The 27,345-nt window shown below is 34.4% G+C and overlaps 1 protein-coding gene across 1 annotated transcript; it reads left to right on the forward strand.

Moving 5' to 3' along the window:
• Window positions 1-8,712: 8,712 nt before the first annotated feature.
• On the forward strand, window positions 8,713-12,200 carry LOC125861485 (uncharacterized). Its single transcript, XM_049541372.1, has 4 exons — window positions 8,713-8,826; window positions 10,735-10,830; window positions 10,948-11,442; window positions 11,781-12,200. Exons 1-4 carry the CDS (start codon window positions 8,713-8,715, stop codon window positions 12,198-12,200), a joined length of 1,125 nt encoding a protein of 374 aa, XP_049397329.1.
• Window positions 12,201-27,345: the final 15,145 nt, after the last annotated feature.

The following is a 27,345-nucleotide window of genomic DNA, read 5'->3' on the forward strand; positions in this document are numbered from 1 at the left end:
GGGAAATGGTTCTGGCAAGTGACATTATATAAAGCCAATAGGAAATTGTTCTGGTGAGTGATATTGTGATGATGGGAAATGATTCCGGCGAGTGATATTGTGCAATGGGAAATGGTTCCGACGAGTGATATTCTGCCAATGGGAAACACTTTGAAGAGTGATATTATGCCAATGGGAAATGGTTCCAGCAAAAGTTCGATTATTTAGATTAGAGGAAATTGATACTTGTGATTGAGACACTTGATAGTTGTGATTGACATACTTGATATTGTTAGGTTGGGCTGATTTCTATTCAGGTTGTATCTTAGGCGGGTTATTTGGGATGGAAGGAGTACTCATGCGCTAGTTTAGGTTTACCTTGTTTATTGATTGTCACGACCTGAAATTGGGCCATGATGGCGTCCACTACAGCCCACCTAGTGGACAAGCCTAAACCGAAGACATAAGAAGCGAAAGACACCATAATACATAACTGATAAGAATCAGGTTACCAGAATAAACAAGAAAATAATACGGAAGGGAAATTAAAAAGATTAAAGATAGAAATTGAAATATGTGTGAAATTCATGAATAAAATCCCCAATTTCATGATAAAGTGCTAAGAACCCTAACTGATCTTAATATTCAAAATTAGTGGATTAAGTCTAATTATGATACTAACAGAGTCAATTCAAGAACTTGGATCAACAGTGTTCTAGACCCCTATTACATAGAAATTAGAGACAACAATTAGTATAAGACTAATCACCTTCTTTAATTTACGAATAGAAACCAAACATTTCATATTAAGAATTAATCTTATCTCTTAAAAAATCTTCCTTATAAGGTTGTAAGATAAATCCATAGTCACCACACACAATGGTGTAAAGAAGAGAAGCCTCTCAAATAATATTAATCATGTATGTTCAAAATAATAAAATCAACCCCTATATATAGGGAAAACTATCCCAATTATAATAGGATTTAAATCCTACTCTTATGGAAACTTTAAACTACAAAAACTATAAACTAGGTATCTTTTAAACTAGGAAACTCTAAACTTGGAAAATAGGAAATCTTTAAACTAGGAAACTTTTTAAACTAGGAAAACTTTTAAACTAGGAAACTTTTAAAGTAGGAACTTTTTACTTTGAGCGTTGAGCTTTTAGGGCTCTTTTATTGTTCTTCGTGTGACCCAATCCTCTTTCTTTTGGGCTTGAATTTGGACACCTTTTTCGTCATACACATATTCTTGATTTTGTATTGATGCTCATCAACTTTAGTACAAGTAACCTGACATGGATGCTATCAATAACATAACTAAATAAAGCAGAAAGACGAGAATAATATATATATATATATATATATATATATATAAAGGAGAACTCTAGGCCCGCCTACGTGGCGCCATCACAGACCAGGATTTCCTTTTAATTTATTTTTTTCCAAAACTAGCCATGCCTTTCATGAAAAGTTGTTACTTTTATGGAAAGTTGTGCCTTCAATGAAGAGTTGCGAATTTTATGATAAGTTGTGACTTTTATGAAAGGGTGTGACCTTTTCGAAGGGTTGCAACTTTTCCAAATATTTGTGACCTTTCCACTAAGGCACAAAAAACATTTATTCACATTACTCTTTTTTGTCTATAAATAGAGGGATTTTCTCTCATTTTAAAACAATGAAAATTCTGACTTACTATTCTTCTTATATTTCTTCTTTTTCTCCACAATTAAATATTTGTGTACGTTCCTCCTGTTGAGTGGCTCACTATCACAATTGCATATATTACAGATCCTGGTATGTTTTTTTACAGTCATAAATATATGTTCGTTACTACGTCATTATTAATGTTATAATTTTATCATTTATTCTTATTAAGGATAAATGATAAGATGTTTTAATTTTCATTTTCCTTTACATTATTAATGTTTGTTACTATGTCATCTTCTATGTAAAATAATATAGTGTTTCAGTTTTAATGGCTGATAGGTTTAAGTAATATTTTACAAATTCTGTGATATTAAATTCTCGCGCGAACTGCGGGTAATTTTATTAATATATATATATATATATATATATATATATAGTTGTGACCTCTCCGCTAAGGCACAAAAACATTTATTCACATTACCCTTTTTTGTCTACAAATAGAGGGATTTTCTCTCATTTTAAAACAACGAAAATTCTGACTTACTATTCTTCTTATATTTCTTCTTCTTCTCCACAGTTAAATATCTGTGTACTTTCCTCCTGTTGAGTGGCTCACTATCATAATTGCATATGTTACAGATCCTGGTATGTTTTTTTACAGCCATAAATATATGTTCGTTACTATGTCATTATTAAAGTTATAATTTTATCATTTAATCTTATTAAGGATAAATGATAAGATGTTTTAATTTTCATTTTCCTTTACATTATTAATGTTCGTTACTATGTCATCTTCTATGTAAAATAATATATTGTTTCAGTTTTAATGGCTGATAGGTTTAAGTATTGTTTTACAAATTCTGTGATATTAAATTCTCGCGCGAAGTGTGGGTAATTTACTAATACATATATATATATATATATATATATATATATATATAGATAGATAGAGAGATATATATATATAGAGATAGATAGAGAGAGAGAAGGGTCGTATCATATATATGATGCAGTATGATACAAAATATACAAAATAAGCCCAAAAGTGACAAAGAGACAACCTAACACTAGATACCAATCCCCGGGAGCTTGTGTCACATATACAGGAGCTACTTCGAACAGAAAGTCATAAATATATACAAAGAATTGAGTAATCCAAAATAGAACATGAAAGTCAGTACAAAAGGAGGAAAGCATCAAGTCTTTGAACGCTAGGAGCTCACCACATTCCAAGTGTGGAAAAAACACGGGAGATCCAAACATTCAATATTGAGGATGGCTCGAACAAGGCGCTGCATCAAAAAAGATGCAGAAATGCAGTTTGAATAACAAAAATGGGGTACCCAGTAGGCATCATAGGTCGACCGATCTCAGAAATATCAAATAAGAATTAGAAGCACAATGAAACTAACAAAGCAAGGGCAAGATAAGGGAAAACGAAGTAATATAGGAGAATAAATAAGAGAGAATCCACAATAAACAAGAATACACACAAACCAAACAACCAACACATCCAAAGGAAACTCATGCAACACCACAATGTCAACCTCCAAAATAAGTACATGTCATAAGCTCGGAAGAAACATCAAGCTACCTGGAATGATACTTCAAGCTTATCAATAAGCCAATAACCTAGCTATGCTCATTCAAAGGCCACCCAGTATGGCACATGAACTTACCCATAACCCGAATATATGTATCTATAGGCAACCCAGTATGATGCATCGAGTTCATCTACAATATGGATCAAAAGTAATCTATACCCTAGCTAAGCTATTGGGCCGCCTGGTATTGTACCTGGAGTTGATCAGAGTATATGCAGCTGAAAGTTGCGGGAAATGTTTTCATTGTCACAAATAGATCCTTTTCATATAGATGTATCATAACAATCAACTCATGGCATGCACACAAAATTGGGAAGAATACCCGTCACACCACAAAAGTACTAACTTGGGACTCCTGCTAGTCCGAGCTCACGACCTTAGGCCCAACAGTTTCATAATCAACCAATGAAGAAGCACAACTCAAGGGATCCATACAGTCATCCAAAACAATAAAAACAATCAAACACCACACAAGCCTAAGTTTCACGCCACCTAGAAGCAAAGTCTAAGGATATTAGTCACACAAGGATCACCTAAACTAAGGCTTTCCAGACTAAAGCTTAAGCTAAACCAACAAACTTATAGCCATAACTACCCAAGGATCATGAAAGCTCAATAAACCTAAGGGCTCATCCTAGATCATGTGATACTACCATAGTATACTTAATCTAACTAAACCAAGTCTAAAAAAGGGAAGTCATAACCTATCCCAAGGAAAAAACCGCATAGGTACTACAATTTTGATGTTTTTCCCTTCCGAAGAGCCTCGAATTGCTGCGAAGCTATCAATAACACAATGAGTAAATTAATAAGAGTCAAATGATACCGATATCGCTAACTCAAAAAGAAGACCAAAAATTAGGCCTAAAATAACCCATTAATCAACGCAACAGAAAAAAAGAAAAAAACTGTCATATTGTCCTTATTGGGGTAAGGATCACATGCCCAGAAGATAGGTTCAAACGGGTCTCAGTTTGGGCCTCAAATGGCTAAATTACCTTATTTTAGAGATTATAAATCAAGAGATTTGAGGTGGAAAATGAAATTGAATTACAAAATAAAGGCATAAAAGTGTAGAGAAGTGGAAGAGTAAGAAAACAAACTTTGAAGTGCCGAAAAATGGTCAAGAAATGCCCAAAATTGCCTAACTGTAAGCTCTCCAAGAGGTGGTTTCTTTAGAAGAAGATTGAATGAAGAATGGGAATTTAATCCTACCAATTTTCGCAAAAGCGGATATTTGTTCACTTAAGTGAAGATCGCCTAAGCGTTCAAATGTTCTCTTAAGCGAACCTCGTCTAAAGAGGCGCCCTTCTCTTAAGAAACCACTTGATCGCTTAAGCGACCTTTGCAAAAGCCGGTTAAGAGACCGTTGCCTCCTTGGTGTCCTTTGCTTAAGCGGCCCCTTGGTTGTTTATGCAGTTTTTGCTTAAACGGCTAGGAGTTCGCTTAAGTTATCGCACCAGACACAGGCAAAAAATCAAAGAAGGCCTAACTGTCCAAATCTTTGAAGAAGGCCTCGAACTTCATTCGCATTCAAAATGACACAAAAAAGTCCAAACCACTTTCAAACAACATTTCAGACTCAATGGGATTAATGAAACAACCATCTGAGGTCGTCTCATCCAAATGTTGACCAAAGTCAACACTTTAAAAAAAAACACACCCCGACAACCTCGAGAATAAAAGGAAATGTCATTCTAGACCAAACTCGACATTCTGCAGCTAACTGCGCTGATGAAATTCCATTCTGAGTACATTTACGAAGAAAGCTACCCAAACTTCAATTATGAGCAAAACTAAAAAGAAAAAAGCTTAATTGTACGAACTCCAAACAAGAGTCAGAAAACCCAAACCAATTATCAGTCTAGACCAAAATGGCCCTTCCGGAGTTAATGAACCAGACGGAATTTCAATCCAAAATCAGATACTTTGAATGTTGAATATAGTCAACTGCTCCAAGCTTAAAGGTTCCAAAACACAAAACTTGCATTAAACTCAACCAACTACCTCGAGACGCATGCAACCCAACCAAGCACCACACACAAGCTACACAAAAGCTAAGGGATTGGGTAAAATAGGGAAAAGGACACAGAAACACTGAAATGACCCTGAGGGTCACTATAACAAATACCTCTTAAAGGAATTTCATCCGCGAAAGTAAGGTATAGGAAAAAGCTAAAAGATAAAAATGATGTGGATACCAAGTCTGCATATAAAACTCGGTCTCCCAAGTAGCGTCCTGGACCAAAGGGTGCCTATCCTAAACCTTCACGGACTAGATCTCCTTAGACTGGAACTGCCTAATCTACTTATCTAGAATGGTCACATTCTCCTCCTCAAAACTCGAAGTTTCATTAAATTGAACCAACTCCCATTGAATCACATGAGACTCATCAGGAACATACTGCGTCAATATAGAGACATGAAACATAGAATGATCATTAGAAAGAGCTGGAGACAAGTCTATCTCATAATCTATGTCTCCTACCCACCTCATAATCTCAAAAGGACTAATAAATCGGGTACTAAGCTTACCCCTCCTCCTAAACCTCATCAGGCTCTTCATGGGCGACACCCATAAGAACACATAATCAACAACAACGAACTCTAAATTTCTTGGCCTCCGATCCACATAGCTCTTCAGCCTATTCTGGGCAGTATATAGTCGCTCTTGGATCACACACACGTTATCCATGGAATTTCTCAATAAGTGGGTTCCCCATGGCCAAACCTCAAAAGCATCAAACCAACCCACTGGAGAACGAAATCTCCTACCATATTATTCCTCCAATGGTGCCATCTGGATGCTCAAATGGTAGCTATTATTCTATGAAAACTATGCCAAAGCAAAAGAGTGATCCCACTAGCCACGAAAATACATAACACAAGCATATAGCATATCCTCCAGAACCGGAATAGTTCTCTCAGATAAACTATCGATCTGAGAGTGAAAAACTTTGCTTATATCAACCTTAGTACCCAACTTTCTCTGAATAGACCTTCAATAATGCGAAGTGAACTAATTACCACGGTAAAAAATGATAGAAACAGACACCCCATTCAAGTAGACAATCAATCAAGGGTAGATCTGAGCCAACCTCTCTGATGTGTAAGTAGTCTGAATTTGTAAAAATTTAGATGACTTGGTCAATCGATGAACGATGACCCAAATAGAATCAAAATGCTAAACAATATACAACAATCCGATCACAAAGTCCATGGCTATAAGCTCATACTTCAACTTTGGAATGGGTAGCCGATGAGTCATACCACCCGGTCTCGGTGCTCGTACTTCACCTGTTGATAGTTCTAGCACTAGTAATGCCTCCTCAGATCACGACATATTTGCAGCACCGGGATGAATAGAATACCAGAATAAAGAGACTTCTGAAGAATCAACCCAACTAACTCACCAACTCTAGGAACAAAAATATGACCCTCAATCCTCAAGATTCCCTTCGAATCTATTGCCTTTCTATCCTTACCGCTAAGAACCTTGTCCCGAATCACCCTCCACTGCGGATCATCAAACTGATGTGCCCGAATCTGCTCCAACAAAGAAGATCTAGCCTCTACACAAGTAAATACTTTTGCCTACTCAGAAATATCAAGTCTAACCATTTGAATGGCTAAGGAATAAAAGTCCACAGCGATAGGTCGGTCCTCCAAGACTAAGAAATCCAAACTCCCCATACTCACTGCCTTCCGGCCTAAGGCATCTTGTAACACATTAGCCTTGCCCGGATGATAAAAAATGGAGATGTCATAGTTCTTCAGTTACTACAACTACCTGTGTTGCCTCAAATTAAGGTCCCTCTGGTTGAAAATATATTGAAGACTAAGAATATCCATGAAAACCTCGCAATGAACTCCATAAATATAGTGCCACCAAATCTGAAACGCGAAGACTATCGATGCCAACTCAAATTCACGAGTAAGATACTTCCTACCATGAAGATCCATTTGCTTCGAAGCATAAGCAATAACTCTACCCTTCTACACCAAGACATAACCTAGGCCCACAAGAGAAGTATCACAGTAGAATGTAAACCCCTGGCCTCAACAGGAAAAGTCAGAATCGACATTGAATTCAACAAGTCCTTGAGCTTCAGAAAGATTGCCTCACACTCATCTGACAAGTGGAAGGGAACATCCTTCTAAGTTAATTTAGTCAAGAGCGCTGCAATAAAAGAAAAATACTTCACAAACCCTATGTAGTAGCCCGCTAACCCGACCAAACTACGAACCTCAGGAGGAGAAGTAGGCCTGGCTCAACCACGAACTGCTTCAATCTTTGCCAGAACCGCCATAATGCAATATTTATGCACTACGTGCCCCAAGAATGCTATAGACTCAAGCCAAAGCTCACATTTAGTGATTTTGGAATAAAAATGATGCGCTCTCAAGGCCTGAAGTATAATCCCCAAATATTGTTCTCTATGCTTCCTACATCGACAGAAGACCAAGATTTCATCGACAAATGCTATAAAAAAATAAGTCCAAATAAGGCCTGAACTCATGATTCATCAACTCCATAAACTTTTGTTGGGGAATTAGTCAACCCAAAGGACATGATGAAGAACTCGTAATGGCCATATCGAGTCCTAAATGCAGTCTTAGGAATGTCCGCCACCCTAATCCTCAAATGGTAGTGGCCTGATATCAAGTCAATTTTAGAGAACACTGTTGCACCCTGAAGCTGGTCAAATAAATCATCATTATGTGCCATGAGATATTTTTTCTTGATGGCACCTTCTTAGCTGCATTTAGTTAATGCACATTCACAAGGTACCATCCTTCTTCTTCACGAATAGGACAGGAGCTCCTCAAAGAGATACACTCGGTTTGATGAACCCCTTCCCAAGAGATCCTGGAGTTTCTTCTCAAGCTCCCTCAACTCAGCTAGAGCCATCCGCTAAGGCATAATAGAAATTGGTTGTGTATCCAATTCAACATCAATCCCAAAATTAATATCAGAGTTAGGAGGAAGTTACTATACATCAGTTGGAACACACCAGTGATCTCATTAACCACGAGAACTAACTCAAGAAGAGGAGTTTTCGTACTAGTAGCACAGACATAAGAAAGGTAAGATGTAACACATGTGTCTTGTAAAGGGCTTATTCTAGAAAGAACTAAATTAGAAATGCCCAAATTGAGATTTGTGCAAGTTAGAATTTAATTGTGAGTTTTGGGTCAACTTCAAATGACTATAACTTTTAGTAATGGATGTGTTAGGTGGCCCATGCAATATAAATGAAAGATCTTTGAGGGCTCTTTCAAAATTCATAGAGTTTGCTAAATTCCTAGTTTGGATTATGAAGATATGTCCGTTTGAGTTCAGCCTGTACAGTTAAGGAAAATTATCAGAATTATGGAGGGGTATTTTGATCTTTTCCTTACCCCACTTAGTCCACACAATTTGCCACCCAAGTTAGGGGTCAAAGATGATTAAAATCATTTTATGCTAAAATCTAAAATGTTTGGAAGGTCCGAGCAAAGTATAAAGAGGAGAAAAGGGAGAAAAGCTTCAAGCGTTCAAGATTTTCTTGGGATCTTTGAGGGTTTGCGCCAAGGATTTGATCCTAACGAGGTATGTGAGTTTCCATAGTGTTGGGTTTGTTAACCAACATGCCAATCATGAGTTTCTTTATAAATTTCATCCATAAGATTGAGTATATTGAGTTTCTTGATGAGTTTCTTGAAAATTATGCTTCATTCTTAAATATGAGGATCCGTTGAGTTCTTGAGATGAGGATCTTGTGTTTGAGTATTATTCTTGAGTTATCTTTAGTTTATTTCGTTTTGATTGTGTTGGGTTTATGCTTACAAAGGAGTTTGAAGGAATTCATTCGATTATAGATTAGTTAGGGTGTGAGATTGAGCAAGAAAATTCATTGAAATTCTTGGCAGGGGCTTGGGGTGGCGCGCCACCATAGCGCCAAAACTACTACCCAGTAGTATGGGACCTGGTGCGGCGTGCCACTTAGTGCGCCACAAACACTCATCAGTAGTTTTGGGGAGTGCTCCTAGCACCACTCAGTGCCCTAGGGTCGCCAGGTCCCCTACCCTTCCATCTTTCTTTCCGCGTGTGTTCCCTCGAATCATACCTATGTTCTCTACTTGATATCCACACTTAAGATCTTCATTAATCCTTAAGATATCATGCATATCCAAGTGACAACTCTTGAATCTATAATTCAAAATTAAATATAGAGTGAAGAGAAAATTTTGAGGAAGTTCTTTGAGTCATTTTGATAAGTCTTTTGCATTCTTTTGAAATCTTTTTATGACTTGAGTACTTGTGTATGAGAATAAGGAGAGTTGAGTTCACGCTTTCAAAATGAATATAAGGGAACTAACTATTCCCAAGTGTAAATGTTTTCCATTTAAAATGGAAGAAAACATTGATTTCCAAATTAGTTCATGAGGAGTTTTCAAGCATTATCTCTTTGTAGAGAATCTTTTGAGTAATAATCTCAAAGTTGAGGATGACAAAATGTTTTTCAACATATGAGCATGAGTTATATTATTGGGAGTAGTATTGAGCATTGATATGGAGATGAGTTCAACCAACTCAAAGTCCTCAAAAACCATGTATGCAAATATGGGTAAAGGGTCATCTCTTTAGATGATTCCTTATTCCTTTTTAAGCATAACTTACTGGATCTACTTAATAGAGGATGTCTTATTCTACAACAAGGTATATGACAGTTCTGGAAGTGTGGGCGAGATGATAAATCATTACATAGCTCATAGTGATTGTTGTCGGTTAGACAATCTCTCAAATAAGAGTAAAAAAGTTATTATTGTATTTTAAATACATTGAGTTATCATCTACTATTTTAAAATACTTCTTTACAATTCATTTATATTATTACTTTTATATTGAACTCTACTGAGTATTTTTTAATTTGAGTATGTTTGCATATCATTGAGTATCCTTGAGTTGACTTAAGTTGAGTTTAGATGAGGTGAGTTGTTTCTTCATTTTTATTAGTTGAAGTTTGTCATGTTCTTTAGAGTTCCCCTTGCATTCTCATACATTCCATGTACTGATATCATTTGGTCTGCATCTTTCATGATGCAGATACAAGTAACCAGGGTCATCAACTGAAACTTCGTTGATGCCCCTTGCAGTTCCAAGGTTGCTCTGGTGAGCCTCTTTGCTTTACAGGATTCCCACATTTACTTTCAGTCATATTAGGATGTCGTGAGTCTTGTCTGACTTCCATCATAATTTTAGAGGCTTCAGACATAGACAATTTTAGTTTAGGAGTCTTTTTCTCATTTACCTTGTAGATGTTTTAAAGACTGTGAGTTGAACACTTATGTTCATTGGAGTATATTGAGTAAAATTTTTTATTATGATATCTTATGAGTTGACCTTGCTTTGAAATTTATTAATGTTGAATAAATCTTTCGGTGAGAGTTGAGGCAGGCCAAGGGTTCTCTTATGACCAATAATTGTTCTCAAGTGCCATCCGCGTCCATGGTGTAGGTTCAGGGCATGACAAACTTGGTATTAGAGCCTAGAGTTCAAGATTTCTACAGTGTCTATAGAGTCCTGCTTATTGGTGTGAAGCGCGGCACATATGTAATTAGGAGTTTATGATATTTAGGAACTATATCACTTCTTTCATACTTTTTTCGTGTGATATAGTTCAACTCTATAAAAGTTTTCTTCTAATTTGAGCTCACGCGTATCTTTTAGATCATTCCTTCAAGAATAGTTGTTCGAGGTCATCTTGCTAGGAGAAATGTCGATCCTCAGTATCAAGGGATCCCCAATGCACCACAAGTGAAAGCCCAAGGAGAGGTCACTAACGGTGAGTTACGCAATGTTATCCGGATGTTGAATCAAGTTGTGACCAACCAAGCTGGGCAACAAAGAGGGAATCGACAGGATGTGGCCGATACATCTAGGATCCGTGAGTTCTTTAGGTTGAATTCTCCATACTTCACCGGTTCAAGTGTCAATGAGGATTCGAAAAACTTTGCGAAACAGTTGCATAAGGGGTTTGAGGTGATGCATGTTGTAGACGTTGAGCGTGTGGGAATAGCTACCTACCAACTAAAGGTTGTTGCTAGAGTCTGGTACGACCAATGGAAGAAAAGTACAGCTGAAGGGGAACCAATTGTGAGTTGGGCGGTGTTCGAAGAGGCCTTCATGGGGCATTTATTTCCTCGTGCATTGAGAGAGGCAAAGGTAAGAGAATTTCTTACTCTTGAGCAGGAATCAATGAGTGTGCATGAGTTCAACCTCATGTTCCCCCAACTTTCCCGTTATGCTCCGGAAATGGTTGTTGATATGAGAGGTAGGATGAGTCTGTTTGTGTCTAGGTTGTCTCGTATGTCAATAAATAGGGTAACAAAGCTATGTTGATAGGTGACATGTATATAGCAAGGCTCATGATCCATAGAGAGCACGTTGAGGAGGAAAAGTTGAGATATAGGGAACAATTCTGGAAAAAAAAGTCTAAGACAACAGGAAATGAGTCTGGGCAGCAAAACAGTAATGCAAACCACTAATATTTTCAACAAAAGAAAAATGGACCTGCTCCATCATCTTCTATTGCACTTGCACCAAGGAAAAGAGATAAGTTTAGAAACCAGAATTCGCAGAAGTTCAGAGCTCGACCTTCTCAGTCTCAAGGTAGCGTGGTACAAGGGGCCAATTGGACTCCTACATGTGCTAAGTTTGGTAGGAACCACCCAGGAGAGTGTTATGATGGATCCGATGGTTGTTTCAATTGTGGTGAGACAATTCACTTCATAAGAGAGTGTCCTAAGAACAGGCAAGGTAGTGGTAACGGCGGCAATGGAGGCCAATCTTCTTCAGTGGCTCTGCCAGGCAGAGCTGCACCTAGAAGAGCTACTTCAGGGATAGGAGGAGCAGCAAACCATCTATATGCTATTACTAGTAGCCAAGAGCAGATAATTCACCTGACGTTATCACTAGTATGATCAAAATCTTTACTTTTTATGTATATACATTTCTTGATCCAGGTGCGAGTTTATCTTCTGTGACTCCATATATTTCTATGAGTTTTGATATTCTTCCCGAGCAACTTCTTGAGCACTTCAATGTTTTCACACATGTTGGTGAGTCTATTATAACTGATAGAGTTTAATGTTGTACCATTTTTGTCAATCACAAGGACACCATGACTGACTTAGTCGAGTTAGATATGGTGGACTTTTATGTTATTCTAGGTATGAAGTGACTTCATTCCTATTATGATTGTAAAACTCCAGTAGTTAAGTTCCGGTTTCCTAATGAGCCATTTATTGAGTGGAGGAGTAGTTCAGCAGTGCCTAATGGTCCTTTTATTTCGTACCTTAAGGCTAGAAAGTTAGTTTTCAAAGGGTGCATCTATCATTTGGTTCGAGTTAATGACTATATTGTTCAAACCACCTGTTCAGTCCGTTTTAGTTGTGAGTGAGTTTCCAGAGGTCTTTCCAGATGATCTTGTAGGAGTTCCTCCTAAGAGAGAAATAGATTTTCGTATAGATATTCTTCCTGATACTCAACCTATTTCTGTTCCACCATATAAAATGGCTCCATCTGAGTTAAAAGAGTTAAAAGATCAGTTGAAATAGCTTCTTGATAAAGGTTTCATATGACCTAGAGTCTCACCTTGGAGCGCTCCGCTCTTATATGTGAGGAAGAAGAATGGTACATTTAGGATGTGTACTCATTACCACCAATTGAACAAAGTTACTATAAATAATAAGTATCCCCTTCCGAGAATTGATGATATCTTCGATCAACTTATGGGTGCCACTTGCTTTTCTAAGATAGTCCTCATATCATGCTATCATCAGTTCAGGGTGAGAGAAAGTGATATTCCAAATACAGCATTCAGGACTCTCTATGGTCATTTTGAGTTTCTGGTTATGCCTTTTGGCTTGACTAATGCTCCAGTACCGTTCATGGATCTTATGAACATAGTATTTAAGACTTATCTTGATATGTTTGTTATTGTATTCATTGATGACATTCCAATTTATTCGAGCAATGAGGAGGATCATGTTAGTCATCTTAGAGTAGTTCTTCAAAGTCTCAGAGATAGAGAGTTGTATGCCAAATTTTCCAAGTGTGAATTTTGTCTTGTGTCACTAGCGTTCTTAGGCCACATTATTTATGGTGAAGGGATTCGAGTTGACACTCAAAATATTAAGGCAGTGCACCACTAGCATAAACCCACATCTGCAACTTATATTGAGCATGAGCTATATTATTTTGAGTAGTATTGAGCACCGATATGGGGACGAGTTTAAACAACTCAAAGTCCTCAAAAATTGTGTATGCCAACATGGGTAAGGTTCATACTTTTTAGATCATTCCTTATTGCCTTTTAACCATAACTTAGTGGATCTACTTAGTTGAGTATGTCTTATACTTTAGCAAGGTATAGGATAGTTCTGGAAGTGTGGGCGATACATTGTATCATCACATAGCTCAAAGTGATAGTTGTCGATTATAAAATCTCCCAAATAAGAGTAAAAGAGTTATTATTGTATTTTTAAATACATTGAGTTATTATCTATAGTTTTAGAAGATTTATTTATAATGCATCTTTATTCTTGGCTTTATATTCAATTGAGTTGATTATTTTTGAGTATGAGTATCTTTGAGGATCCTTAAGTTGAGTTGGGTTGTGTTTAGTTGAGTTGAGATGAGGTGAGTATGTTTCTTCGTTTTTATTGGTTCAAGATTATTTATGTGCTTTAAAGTTCCTCTTGAATGTTCATACATTCCGTTTACTGGTGCCATTTGGCCTGCATCTTTCATGATGGAGATACAGGTAACCATTGTCATCAATAGGCACTCTGTTGATACCGCTTGCAGTTGTAGAGTTGCTTTAGTGACCCTCTTTGCTTCAGGAGGATTCTCACATTTACTTTCAGTCTTATTATGATGTTGTGGGTCTTGTCTCAACTTCCATCATAGTTATTAGAGGCTCATAGATAGGCAATAGTAGTTAAGGAGTCTTTTACTCATTTACCTTGATTTACCTTGTTGATGTTTTAAAGACAGTGATTAGTTAGACGACGGGGTATATATGCAACATTTATTTTTAGTAAGCGGTATATCTGCTCTACATCACAAATTCATGGGAAAATCTAGAGTTAAGACTAGTATAAATAAATTGTAAACACTTTATTTATATAAATAACATACCTCAATCAATAGGGTTTATTATTACCTTATTAATCCAAATCTCTTTTAAAGTTGAAAATCTAATGGGTCAACTCCACATCTTCCTATCTCTATTACATTGCGAGGCTCATTGACCTACCTAGGTATGTTTTTCACGATATTTTCATGATTGGGATAGGACAATTTGGAGTTGGTCCATTAGATTTTAAACTTTAAAAGAGATTTGGATCAAGAAGGTAATAATCAGCCCTACTACTTTAGATATGTTATTTTTGATAACTAAGTATTTACAAATCATTTATGCTAGTCTTAACCCTATATTGTGCCCTAAACTTGTGATATAGAGAGGATATGCCCCTTACTAAATACAAATGGTGCTTATATACCGTATCGTCTTACTAATGGATTTTACTTACCATGTATGTTAACAAATCTATTTTACTAAATAAAAATAAAAATCCTTAAATTATTTTTTAAAATTCCAAAAATGTTACGTTACTTTAATATTTACCTCATCCATTTTTTACCCCCTCTAGACCTAACCCAAATGAAAAATAACTCAATCATATACTTTTCTGAATATAAGAAACTCATTTATTTTTCTAGAAATTATTTTTCAGGCAACACAATTTCCTTTTTTAGAAACATAGCCTACGTTGTAATTTATGTGTCAGTGTTGGTTTTACCAATGTAATGACACAATCATATATCTTATCTTTAAAATAAAATTAATTACAAAAAAAATAGTTGACTACTTGATTAAACTTTAATGTGTATTTAAATAACTAAAACTATATTATTGTTTCAATTTATTTGTCTTAGTGACATATTTCACAAGTACCAAAATTAAAATTTCTTAATATATTCAACACCATACGTGCTATTATCCTTTATAATGAAGTTTTGAATTATGACGTTTTGGTCCCAATTGTGTTTCACAATATTTCTTTAGTACTACTTCCTGTTTCTAAAAATACTTATCGCCCCTACTAAAATACTTTTCCTCTAAAACAAACTAAATTATTTTCTGATTTTTTTAGAGTGCTAATGGTTATGCAATTTGACTCAGCTACATATTTATGTACTCAAGGGATGCCTCTGTTTCAAGAAGCTTTTGTCCACATTGCAACCTTCCTGAGTCTAGGGGAATTCAAAACTTGTGAAGGTGGGTGTGTAAGTTGGGTGGAAAATGGGACTCACACGGAATGGCCTATCTTTATGGATATCCAATTGAGGAGTCCTCTACTTGTTGTTGACGGTGAAAACCACAACAAAAGCCCGATTTTTCTAAGTGATGACGAGGATTCTTAGAGGACTGTTAAGTTGATGGGAAGAATATTCTACGAATGTGCATTTGTGGAAGATGTTAATATTGGAAGGAAAAGAAGGATGGTGTAGCCTTCTTGAGGTGAAAAGAGGAAGAAGTTCAGTCCAAGAACTTTTGTAGGTTCCTGTCAAAGAAACACTTCCTTGGGTATTAAGTTTAAGGACAAGGATCCTCTAGCTCCAGAGAAAGAAGAATGGGAAATGAAAATTTACATTCTTTTTGTTGATATGGACATGAGTATCTTGGAAGTACAAGTTGGCTTTACAAATTCACCTATTGATCTAGATGAACAAATCAGACTCATATGTTCAGTTTGTTCACATGTCATTTTGGAGGTCAACTACATCTTCCCTAATTTTATAAGTATACGATTTTGGACTAATCTGTTAAGTTAGTACTTCATAGGAAAAAAATTATATACTTACAAAAGGAGAGAAGATATACGTTCTCTCTGAATGGACATATGAGCAATCTGAACAAATGAGTCAAATTTGTTCATCTAGAACAAGATTGTGGCTACCTATTTGATAGTGTTGTCCACTCTCCATCGAAAAAGCTGATAAAATCTTAGGCCAATATGTGATTCCAAGGAAAACATATCCATTTCAACAAAAAGTTCTTCAATATCCTTTATGGATTCTTCTTTTATTGGGGGAATAGTTTCGCCTTTTTCAAATAAGAATATTAAAGGAAGTGTTTCTTTGACACAAACATGTCCCTTCTATTCAAGAGGATTGAGTTTATTGTAATCATCAATATTTTTATTGAATCAACAATAAACTTCGAAAACTCAAACTGTTCAAGAATTTTCTTCTGATTCTTTTAAAGAGCATCAGTTAATGATTCGAATTCTGACTCATAATAAGAGATCGTATCAGCAAGCTCTTTAGATGTATCCTCTTTCCTACACATACTTGAGGTAAAAGAAACAACCTCATCTATTCCATCTAACATAGGACCAGTCTCCGCAATGATAACACCATTAGGATCACTCTCCTCTTCGTGGTCTTCCTCTGCAATGATAACAACATCAGGATCACTCTCCTCCTCAATGATATCATTGCTAATTTATGAAGGACTCAGAAATTCCTAGACTAGCCTTCCTCCTCCCATTTTTTTCACATTTCTCTTATCACCTCCAGAAGGATCTATCTTTTTTATTTTCCTTCCATAACTAGTCTTCGTAGATTAGCACTTTGACACAACTTGTTCCTTTTTTCAATTATCTCTACCATATATTTTAATGATTGTTTTCTAGTTTCTTTTTGAAATAGAGTCATCCATTGAGTCCATCTTCCGTACTTGAGTCAAAATACACATTTTTTGTTAATATATGATATTATATTATATATATTTCGATTCAGATTTATTGTTTGAGTTTGGATGCTAAACTAGATTGATGTTGCCCACTCGGATTACCTCCAGTCCTCAGAGATCCTGTAAATGGTATCAAAGCCTTGGAACTTTCATGGTAAGTATGAGATTGATGTGAAGTATGCGACATAGAAATGTTCTTTTCAACATGGATCTAGGAGAAATGAGTACTTAAAGTACTAGATTGGAAGAGGTAGATATACCTCAAAACCATGATTTGTTTAACAAATGGACTATTCCAAAAATTGATATTAAAACCATTTATGATTATGGATGGTTTGATGAAATTTCTCATAAACAGTTAATAAAAGCTACTGAGCAATCTTTGGCGTTAAATTCGTTTGAATAGATTAGTGGTTTATTAAATAAATGAGATATCGATTATTATAAAACTCAGTATAATTTCTTGCATATTGGTATGGTTCAAATTTCTTTTAAACTTTATCCCTTAAAGGGCTATCTGAGACATTCTTAGCTCCTCTTCGTGATGCTAGCAATTTAAATTTTAGACAATCTTTGATGGGTTCGATTGAATTCACTATGGCATATGGCCCGGTATAATTTAATATTTAGCCTAATTTGCAGTTATCTTTAACTGATGCTAATATTCTTGATGCTTTAACTTTAAATGTTAAAACGCATGGTTATAATTATGCGCCCGGTTCTGAATTAATTTGCTTGTCTTATAGAATTTATTTCAAATTACTTTCCACGTTAAACACGATATGTAAGTTATAAAGATACATCTTATCAAACTATTTTAGTAGAAAATAATTTTGCTAAATCTAAGGTAACTACTAGAAGACCTATAAAATGGGAAGAAATTAATTTTCCATTTACATGGACTTTGGATTCCGTTATTTCCCCAAGTCAAATGGTAGATGCTGTCACTAATTCTGAGTATTCTCATATTACACAAAATCCTGATGGTAGGAATTGTATGCAGGTTAATGATATTCCTTATAGAAGACATTCATTTTCTGAAAGAAGATTGTCTGTTATTCAACATATTTCCGCTATTGATCTTGTGTATGGTCCGACTCGTAACCATGTTATTTCTTTACATACCATACCTTTGATTATTTCTGCAGATCTTGTAATAGACTTGTTAATAAAATAAAAATTGATGATCGTTTGAATATTGTTCAGGCTAGTGATAATCCTTCTTACATTTCTGATAAGGATATTTCTTCTGTATCCGAAATGGATTTTGATCCCAATAACACTTAATGATGGATGTACATCAAATAGATTTTAGTCCAGGTTCTCTGGCAAGAAAGTACATTCAGAATGAGTTTTTGAGTGATAAATGGAACCAGTTTAAAACATGATTTTTGACACGTATAACGCCGATGATTTGAATAATATTTCTCAAGAGTTTTATGCAACTTGTGCTTTACATAATCAAATTATGTACTTGTACCATGGTTTATAACCACTCATTTACCTTTATTCATCAACGTTCTTGAACGATCTTAATTATATAGATGGATCTGGTAATATTATTAAGGTTGTTTATCTACCTCAGTCATCCTTTATTTTTCCAAATAATACAGGAATAACCTTTACCTCCTTTCAAAAATTTGTTGAAGACGATGTTGAGGCAGTCAACATCAATGAGATTAGTAATTTGATTTCTCAAAATAATTATTTAGGACTTTATGTTAAAGTTTTGGGTAAACATATTGGTTCTCTTGATAAAAAATAAGATGAATTAACTTCTTTGATAATTCAAATAAAAAATGATTTAAACACTTTTAATAAAGCTTCTACTTCTAAAACTTATTTAGAAAGTCATACTATTTCTACTCATGTGCAGAGGCCCCCTGAGATTCAGGATTTTAAATTTAAATTGATTTATGATTTCGAAGAACTTCTTGATAAAAAGTTTTCAGAGTTTTGTGCAAATTCTATCTATTTGTCAAATAATTTTGTGGATGAAATGGAAAAAACATTTGATTTTAAAAATCATGTTTCTTTAGAGTTTAATAAACTTTGCAGTTATCCCAAGAAGAATAATATGAAGTTTGCGCATAAACCAAGCATGCAAACTTATTATTATTCCAGACCAACACCTCAGGATGTGCTTATAGAGGAATGTGAATGGAATCAGACTAATACCTCTTATAGTGGGTCTGAAATCTATGAATAAAATCTTGATGGGTCTGACTGATAGACAGTTAACTATTCTTGTTCATAGAATACTTATGTATGCTACTATATTTAAAAGTGTCAAAAATACAGATAGAAATATATGCAAAATGATTATTGTAGGTTTTACTGGCCAACTCAGAGGTTGGTGGGATAATTATATGAGCATTGAGCAAAAAGTTATTGTGATCAATGCTACTTCTGATAGTGAAGGTGTTGATAACTTGGGAATGGCACTAGTGAACAATAGAGAAGACGCGGTGTATACCTTGGTCTTAACCATTTTAGAACATTTCAATGGTAGATTTACCAATCAGTATGAGACTGTTCGTACCCTGTTAAATGATCTACGCTGTAGAACCTTGGGTGAATTCAGATGGTATAAATATACTTATATGAGTAGGGTGATGGAATAACCTGAAAATAGTTCTGAGCATTGAAAAACTTAGTTTATCGATGACCTTCTCCATTTGTTTGCCGAAAGAGTTATAAAAACTCTGAGAAATGAGCATGGTGAAATTCCTTATATGGATTAAACTTATGGTAATCTGATACAAGTTTGCACTCAAGAGGGTATAAATTTGTGCAACGAAACGAAGTTATCCAGATAGCTTAAGATGGATAAGCTTAAAGAAAGATCTCACCTAGGAGACTTCTGTACCCAGTTCGGTTTAACTGATACTTCGATCAATAGCAAGAAGAAGAATCATAGAGATTTTAGAGGCTCCAATCCGGACAAACCTTATAGAAAAAATAGGTCTAGATATAGATCTAAGGAAGAACGCGACGCTAGAAAGGCCTTTCGTAAGTCTAATAGATTTACTAAGAATAGGTCTAAGCGGGAGCTCGCCAAGATCAAGTGCTATAAATGTGAAAATTTCAGACATATAGCACACAACTGCGAGCTTGAAAAGCTGAAAACCATAGAACTTGAGGAAGAAGTTCATGACTTTTATAATTTCTTATACACTTCTGGTTCTGAGTCAGATGAAGATTTTGATTCAGGTTCTGAAAAAGAGATTCATTTGCTCCATTTATCTGATAATAATCAATATGATAAACTGATTACTTGCAATGCTTGCCATGGTGATATGTTTTCTTGTGAAAATGATGAATTTTATAAATTGCAGTCTCAATTTGATTATCAATAGTATTACATCTGAAAATGTGATAGAAGTTTTAGAACAAGTTTGTGATGATGTTCTTCATGAAAATATTATTCATCCGTGGCTAGTAATAATGCTAGCTCAAGTTTTTCAAAAAATTTAGAAAAACAAAAGAATGATTTTGAATTTAAATATTCTGCACCTTATTCTTTGTCTGAAATTAATAACAGACTTAATAAACAAACTATTCACACAAGAGATTGTTCTTTTCATGATTTGATAAATGAAATTAAAAATTTGAAAAATGAGATTTAATCTCTTAAACAAAATCAAATTATTTGTGATCATCGTCTTATTCATATTGAAACTGTTTATAACAAAGGTAAAAACATTGTTGAAGAAAATACTCTTGCAAAACCTTTTAATCTTGATCCTAGATAAAGAATATTTTTAGGAATGATGCAAATTGTTACTGCTCATAAATGGTATGTTAAATGCTCCATATTGATTGATAACAGTTTTTCAATAACTGATATTGCTATGATTGATAGTGGAGCCGATGTTATTTGTATTCAAGAAGGTCTTGTACCTACTATATACTTTGAAAATACAACTCATAAGGTTAAATATGCTTCTGGACATGCTTTAGATATAAAGTATAAATTACCTAATACTCGCATTTGCCAAAATAAAATTTGCATTTCGCATTTCTTTTTCTTGGTTAAAAATTAGTTATACCCTTTAGTTATACTTGGAACCCCTTTTATAAATGTTATTTACCCTTTTACTAGCATAAATGCTAAAGGTTTTTCTGCTACTTATGAAGACATAAATATTAGTTATACTTTTATCACTGACCCTATTTCTCGTGATATTAATGATTTGATTAATATGAAACAAAAGAATGTTGATTCTTTGCAACTACAATTGTTTAGCATAAATATATTTGATACTTTGAAATTTACCAAAGTACAGGAAAAAATTAAATTAATTTCTGAACAAATTGCTATTGATATTTGTGATGATTATCCTACTACTTTTTGAAATCGGAAAAAGCATATCGTCTCTCTTCCATATGAAGATAATTTCTCTTAGAATGATATTCCTACTAAATCTCATCCTTTCCAAAATGAACACTGAATTGGTAGAATTCTGCAAAAAGTGAATTGATAATTTGTTACAAAAGGGTTTGATAAAACCATCAAAATGTCCTTGGTCTTGTACTGCATTTTATGTTAACAATGCGGCTGAAAGGGAACGAGGAGTCCCCAGGTTGGTTATCAATTATAAACCTTTAAACATATATTTAAAATAGATTAGGTATCCTATTCCAAACAAAGGAGATTTATTGTCTAGATTATATGATGCCAATATATTTTCAAAATTTGATTTAAAATCAGAATATTGGTAGATCCAACTATTTAAAGAGCATTCCTATAGAATAAAATTTAATGTCCCTTTTGGACAATATGAATGGAATGTTATGCCATTCGGTTTAAAAAATGCTCCATTTGAATTTAAGAAAATCATGAATGATATCTTCAACCCATATTTGGATTTTATCATTGTCTATATTGATGATATTTTGATATAATCAAAGACATTTGAAATGCATATCAAGCATCTAGACATCTTCAAGAAAATTGTTATGCAAAATGGTTTGGTCATTTCTAAACCAAAAATGATTATATTTCTGACGGATGTTCAATTTCTAAGACATCATATTTCTCAAAGGAAAGTTACCTCAATTTAAAGATCTATAGACTTTGCATCAAAATTTCCTAATGTTATCACCGACATGACTTAATTAAAAAGATTTCTAGGGAGTTTAAATTACATATCCCCCTTTTATAAAAAATTATCTGAAGATTTAGCCCCTATATACGACAAGCTGAAAAAGGATCATAAATCACCGTGGACTGATAGTCATACCACTTTGGTAAAAGATATTAAACTTCGTGTTCAATCTTTACCTTGCTTAACTCTTGCTAACCCTGCTTGACAAAAGATTATTGAGACATATGCATCTAATATTGGTTATGGTGGGATATTAAACAAATTAATCTCCATGACAAAAATGAATAGTTGATCAGCTGATTTCATTCTGGGAAATGGAGCGATGCCCAGAAGAAATATGCTACGGTGGCCCATGAAATGTTAACCATCGTCCAATGCATGTTAAAATTTCAAGATGATTTATATAATCAAAAGTTTATGTTAATGATGCACAATTTGCGAAGTATATGTTTAACAAAGACTTTAAACATGATGCATCAAAATTAATTTTTGCTAGGTTGCAGGCTCATTTAGCTCCTTTTGTTTTTGAAATACATTATAAAAAGGTAAGTGATAACTCTCTTCTAGATTTTCTATCTAGAGAATATTTAACTTCATAATGAGTTTTTATACACCCTTCTTTGATGAGAAAACCTTAGTTACTATTTTAAAAGTAATTCCTCTTGATAGAGATTTACAGGAATTAATTCTATGGGAAATTATCGAGGATATCATTAGAGAAGATTTCTCTATACATAATTTTGAAGAAATCATCAATATCGATGAAGAAAAAGTGTTATCTTTGCAAGATGGACCATCCTTGGGTAACCAAGGGCAGAGGCAGTGGAATAAACACAAGAGGAAGGGGAAGATCATCCCTGGGATCGTCATACGGATCTTCTTCTGGCTCACCAATTATACAGCGAGGAAGAATGAGTTTGATAAACTCAAAAATCTCCCAAAGTGAGGCTTCTTCTTCAATACATCTGGAAGATATTCAAGAAAACAGTCTGTTATACACACAACTACAAGCATATTTGTCTCAGAAGCAAAGTGATACTTTTGCATCTATAGCCAAAGAATATATTGATGATATCAAATCTTATGAAAAATTATCAAAGAAAGAAATGATATTTCTTTTAGAAAACTCTGAAATTCAGAGAAAAAAGAACCCTGGAAGATATTCCAACGGTACCTTATTAATGGATTATATTTCCTGGGTGAGTCATACAAAACCCGATCTTATTATGAGACCATTTTGATAAGCACAGGTAGTGTTGAATTTCAACACTTTTTAGGCTACAAAAAAACAGTGAGAATGTTTATATCTTCTCCAAAATGATAATTAAAGAGATTATTTCTTGTGAGGACTGGGGTATCTCCACAATGAAAGAAAGGCAGATTACCGTAAACAAAGTCTCTATGAATTTCACCTATTGGGACTATATTCAAGCTTTTGATAAAGTCCTCTACTACAATAATGAGCGACATAAGCATACATGGTTTATAAAAATTTGTGCAAAGATATTTGCAGAACCAATTCATAATTGGTTTCTAAATTGGTGGTCATACCACGGTCCAATTACAAAAATTATGTCTGATCCATTTCTTAAATTATATAAAGAATGGGTTAAAGTGTCACTGGACCTAAGCAAATTATACCAAATAGATCATATCTGTTATATTGAAAAAATTGAAAAAATTGAACAAATTTATTTTTTCAGTGAATTCTCTTTCCCTTGGATTCATAAATGGACTCCCGAAGTGAGATTCACCGAGGAGCAAATTCCTTGTTTATACAGGACCTTTTATAATGATTTTTGAGACAAATTAATGAAAAAAGATACCAAGACAAAGTCTCTATATGGACAAGAGCTGTTGGATCTTATTGAAAAATGGATCCAAGAATATTGTATCACTTTTCAAAAGGGAATAATTGATGATAGCTCGGTCAGGCATATTTCCAGAAAAATCTCCATTCAAGATGGAAATAAAGAAGAGATGATCAATAGCTATCTGGAAGAAGTAAACAGAAATCTGCTTCTCAATATTACTCAATACAAGAAATCAGACACTTCTACGAGAAGTGAGACATGTGATGACGTCGTTGAAGATATTCAAGAGGCTCAACCTTATGAGTGGGAAAATCCTATTTCAGAAGATACTCTGAGGGAGGCGGAAGATTTCCTCCAAAATTAAAGAAAAAGGACAAGATGTTAAGCTTATCTCTATAGGAAAAACCATCATCAACAGTAGATACACTGTTGATCAACAATAGATACACTGTTACTATACATATAGGACCCACTGATAAGGGACCCACAATTACTGTTCTTAGATTCTTTTACTTTCTATAAATAAGTTTAGTTTAAGGGAGTAGAGGCAGGTCGAAAACCACACGATCTCTCTCTCTAAATTGTAAAGCTCTTAGTTTGTAAAGTTTGAAGTACCCGGATATTGGCCGGAAAGTAAATACAACTTGTATAGTTCAATCATAGGCCTTGGAATCGGCCACCTTTATAAGGTATTAATTTATTTCTGATTTCATCTTTTATTATTTCTCCGGTCTAAGTCGTGACTATGCCCGGATAAAGATTCATGTAATGTCGAATAACTAACTTCGCTTTTATATCTACCATGAAATATCTAGACTTTATCAAAATATAAATAAATTTATATACGGTTTCTTAACTTGGTTCTGAGATGGTGGTACAGTCAGATTCGATACTATTTTCATTGGTTTTGTCTTTGTGACTCCGTCTAGACAGTCGTGGTTCTAAGCCCGTTAAAGGAGAAAAAAGGTGTCTATACCCGGTTAGAACTACTAGACATATCGGCTCAATGAAAATACGTATTAAATCTTGACAGGCCCCTTGCTTGGGTAAAAGGATAGATTCTTCCATACAGTCATAAAACTATATAAAAAATTGTATATATTTCGATTCGGATTTATTCTTTGAGTTCGGATGCTAAACTACATTGATGTTGACCGCACATATTACCGCCAGTCCTCAGAGATATATTATATTATATAATATTATATTTTATTATATTATACTATATTATATTATAAGTGGGAATATCCTAAACGTAAAGTTGGATTACAATAAAACCCTTGAAAGACCATTTTATTCTTTACGACAACACTTTTTCTATAAATACGTTTATAACAAAAAAAAATGTACATTCCAATTATCAAAAGACTGAACTTACATTCAATTACAATTAATAAGGTAAATGAAAAGATCAATGTTTGACCTTTCACCCGTTGCTATAGCCTTTTCATCTAACCTTAATGGCTTTATCTTCCAAATTTATTAAATTGCTTTGATATTTAAGAGAGACAAAAAGGAAATAACGAAACACGTCAAGAGCACTCAAAAGAACAAGAATGCAAATATTCACTGATTTGATAATGAATAAGGATTTCAAGTCATCATAAAGACAAAATGGTATTAAATTTTGTGAATATATTCCATTTGTGTGGAATAGTTACAATATGTCAACGCTAGTTCCTTGACACTATAATTTTTGTATATTTTTTATTGTGGTGAAGAAGATAATCTCCAAACCCGTGGAATGTATTGATTACAAATATTTTTGAGTTCATCCTAACTTTTCTCTTGCAATGGAACTTTTCATGATCTTCTGTAAAACTAGCTTGAAATGGTATGATGGCACAGAAATATCCTAGCGCATTTGTAACTGTTATTGGATAGTATATGGGCGTACAACAGATATATGGAAGAGTGAGCCACAATTTAGCTATTACCTCTTTTCCTGTTAATTTTTGTTTGAATGTTGATCTTCTGATAATTCTTCATTGTATCTCTGTTGAACTTAATTCAAATAATATTTTGGCGTAATAGTCTAAGCTAGACAACATATTTTGGATATGTTTTTCACAATTACTTTAATATTTGTGGATTAATTATAATTGTATAACTGATCATTTATTTCTATGACGTAATCCTAATCATATGAGTCTAGTTTTTTTATTAATCATTACATGCGTGTTTTCATAATATTTTAATCATTTTAGTTAATCTTAAAAAAATAAATGGGACACATGTGCCCAGAGACTATAAACTAAAATGCACAAACAAAGACATATCTTCAAGACATTTTTCACAATAACAACCAGAGTGAACTCTATTTACAAACACTAACATGAATAACTAAGCTTTTTTCTTCTGAAAAATCAACAATCGAGAGCATTGAATTCTCGAAACTGTCAAAACAGAGTAATAGAGATGGATGAGATTGAATAAATTTAATGAATAGAAAGAAACAAAAACATGAAAAGATGAGCCTTTTTTGCATAACAGAAAACCATGAAAAGAGAGGGATTTTTTTTATGTAAAGTCTGAGCCATAAGAGACATAGTAGAAGAGATCAAATACAATTTTCAAGAAAAACAATACATTATCGAGCATATAATGAAGGAAGGGTACCAATTAGCTTACTACATAGAAAACATAGATATTGACAATGGAAACTATCCATTTTCAGTTTTCAACAACATGGATACTACAGAAAGAAGGATTCTAAATAGTGGTAAATTAAATTTCTCATATTTGTGAGTATCACTGTCTAGGAGATAAGAGGAATAGAAAGTCCAGAGTTCAAGGTTTCACATATAAATCATTTACAAAAGATCAGGAGGCTAACAAAATGTGAAAAACTATCTAGGCTAGGCTACTTCAGCCAACAAAAAGGACTCGACAAATAGGAGGATCTGAGGTCATATGGGAGTGCTTAAATTGGAATGAGCCTTCACAACTAGTTTGAAGAGGTGGACTAGAGCTACCCATTCACTCCGATCAAACACCATCTAGAGAAACAAAATTAGGGGAATCTGATGGGAGAAAAGGAAGAGGAAGAGAACAAAGGTAAGCATCAACCTAGACATGAGGTATCCTTTGAGAAGACAAGATCCAAAAAAAACACACAAGAGGTAAAACACACCATAAAAGAGAACCTAGGTCCTAGACGAAAAGAGGCAGTTTAAAATAGGATGAACTACACTTACTCTTGTTAGCTGAAGAAAGGAAGACACGAACAAATGACTTTGAATGTTGGTGATCCATACCTTGAGGAAGTGAAACTTCTTGCTGATCCAAAGTTGGAACATTTTTCAAGTGTTGGTTGGAGTTCAAATGAAAGAGAGAGGCGAATTAGCAAATGAGAAACCATTGTATTAAGGAAATA

This window comes from Solanum stenotomum, chromosome 4 (genome assembly GCF_019186545.1).
Source record: "Solanum stenotomum isolate F172 chromosome 4, ASM1918654v1, whole genome shotgun sequence".
In the NCBI taxonomy this organism is placed as follows: Eukaryota; Viridiplantae; Streptophyta; class Magnoliopsida; order Solanales; family Solanaceae; genus Solanum; species Solanum stenotomum.

Excerpts from the sequence above, each read along its gene's own strand:
- LOC125861485 (XM_049541372.1), top strand. The coding sequence starts at position 8,713 with ATGTTTGGAAGGTCCGAGCAAAGTATAAAGAGGAGAAAAGGGAGAAAA. Across the intron at positions 8,827-10,734 it reads AAGGATTTGATCCTAACGAG|GTTCAGGGCATGACAAACTT; the intron begins GTATGTGAGTTT and ends TCCATGGTGTAG. Across the intron at positions 11,443-11,780 it reads GTGCATTGAGAGAGGCAAAG|AAAAATGGACCTGCTCCATC; the intron begins GTAAGAGAATTT and ends TTTCAACAAAAG.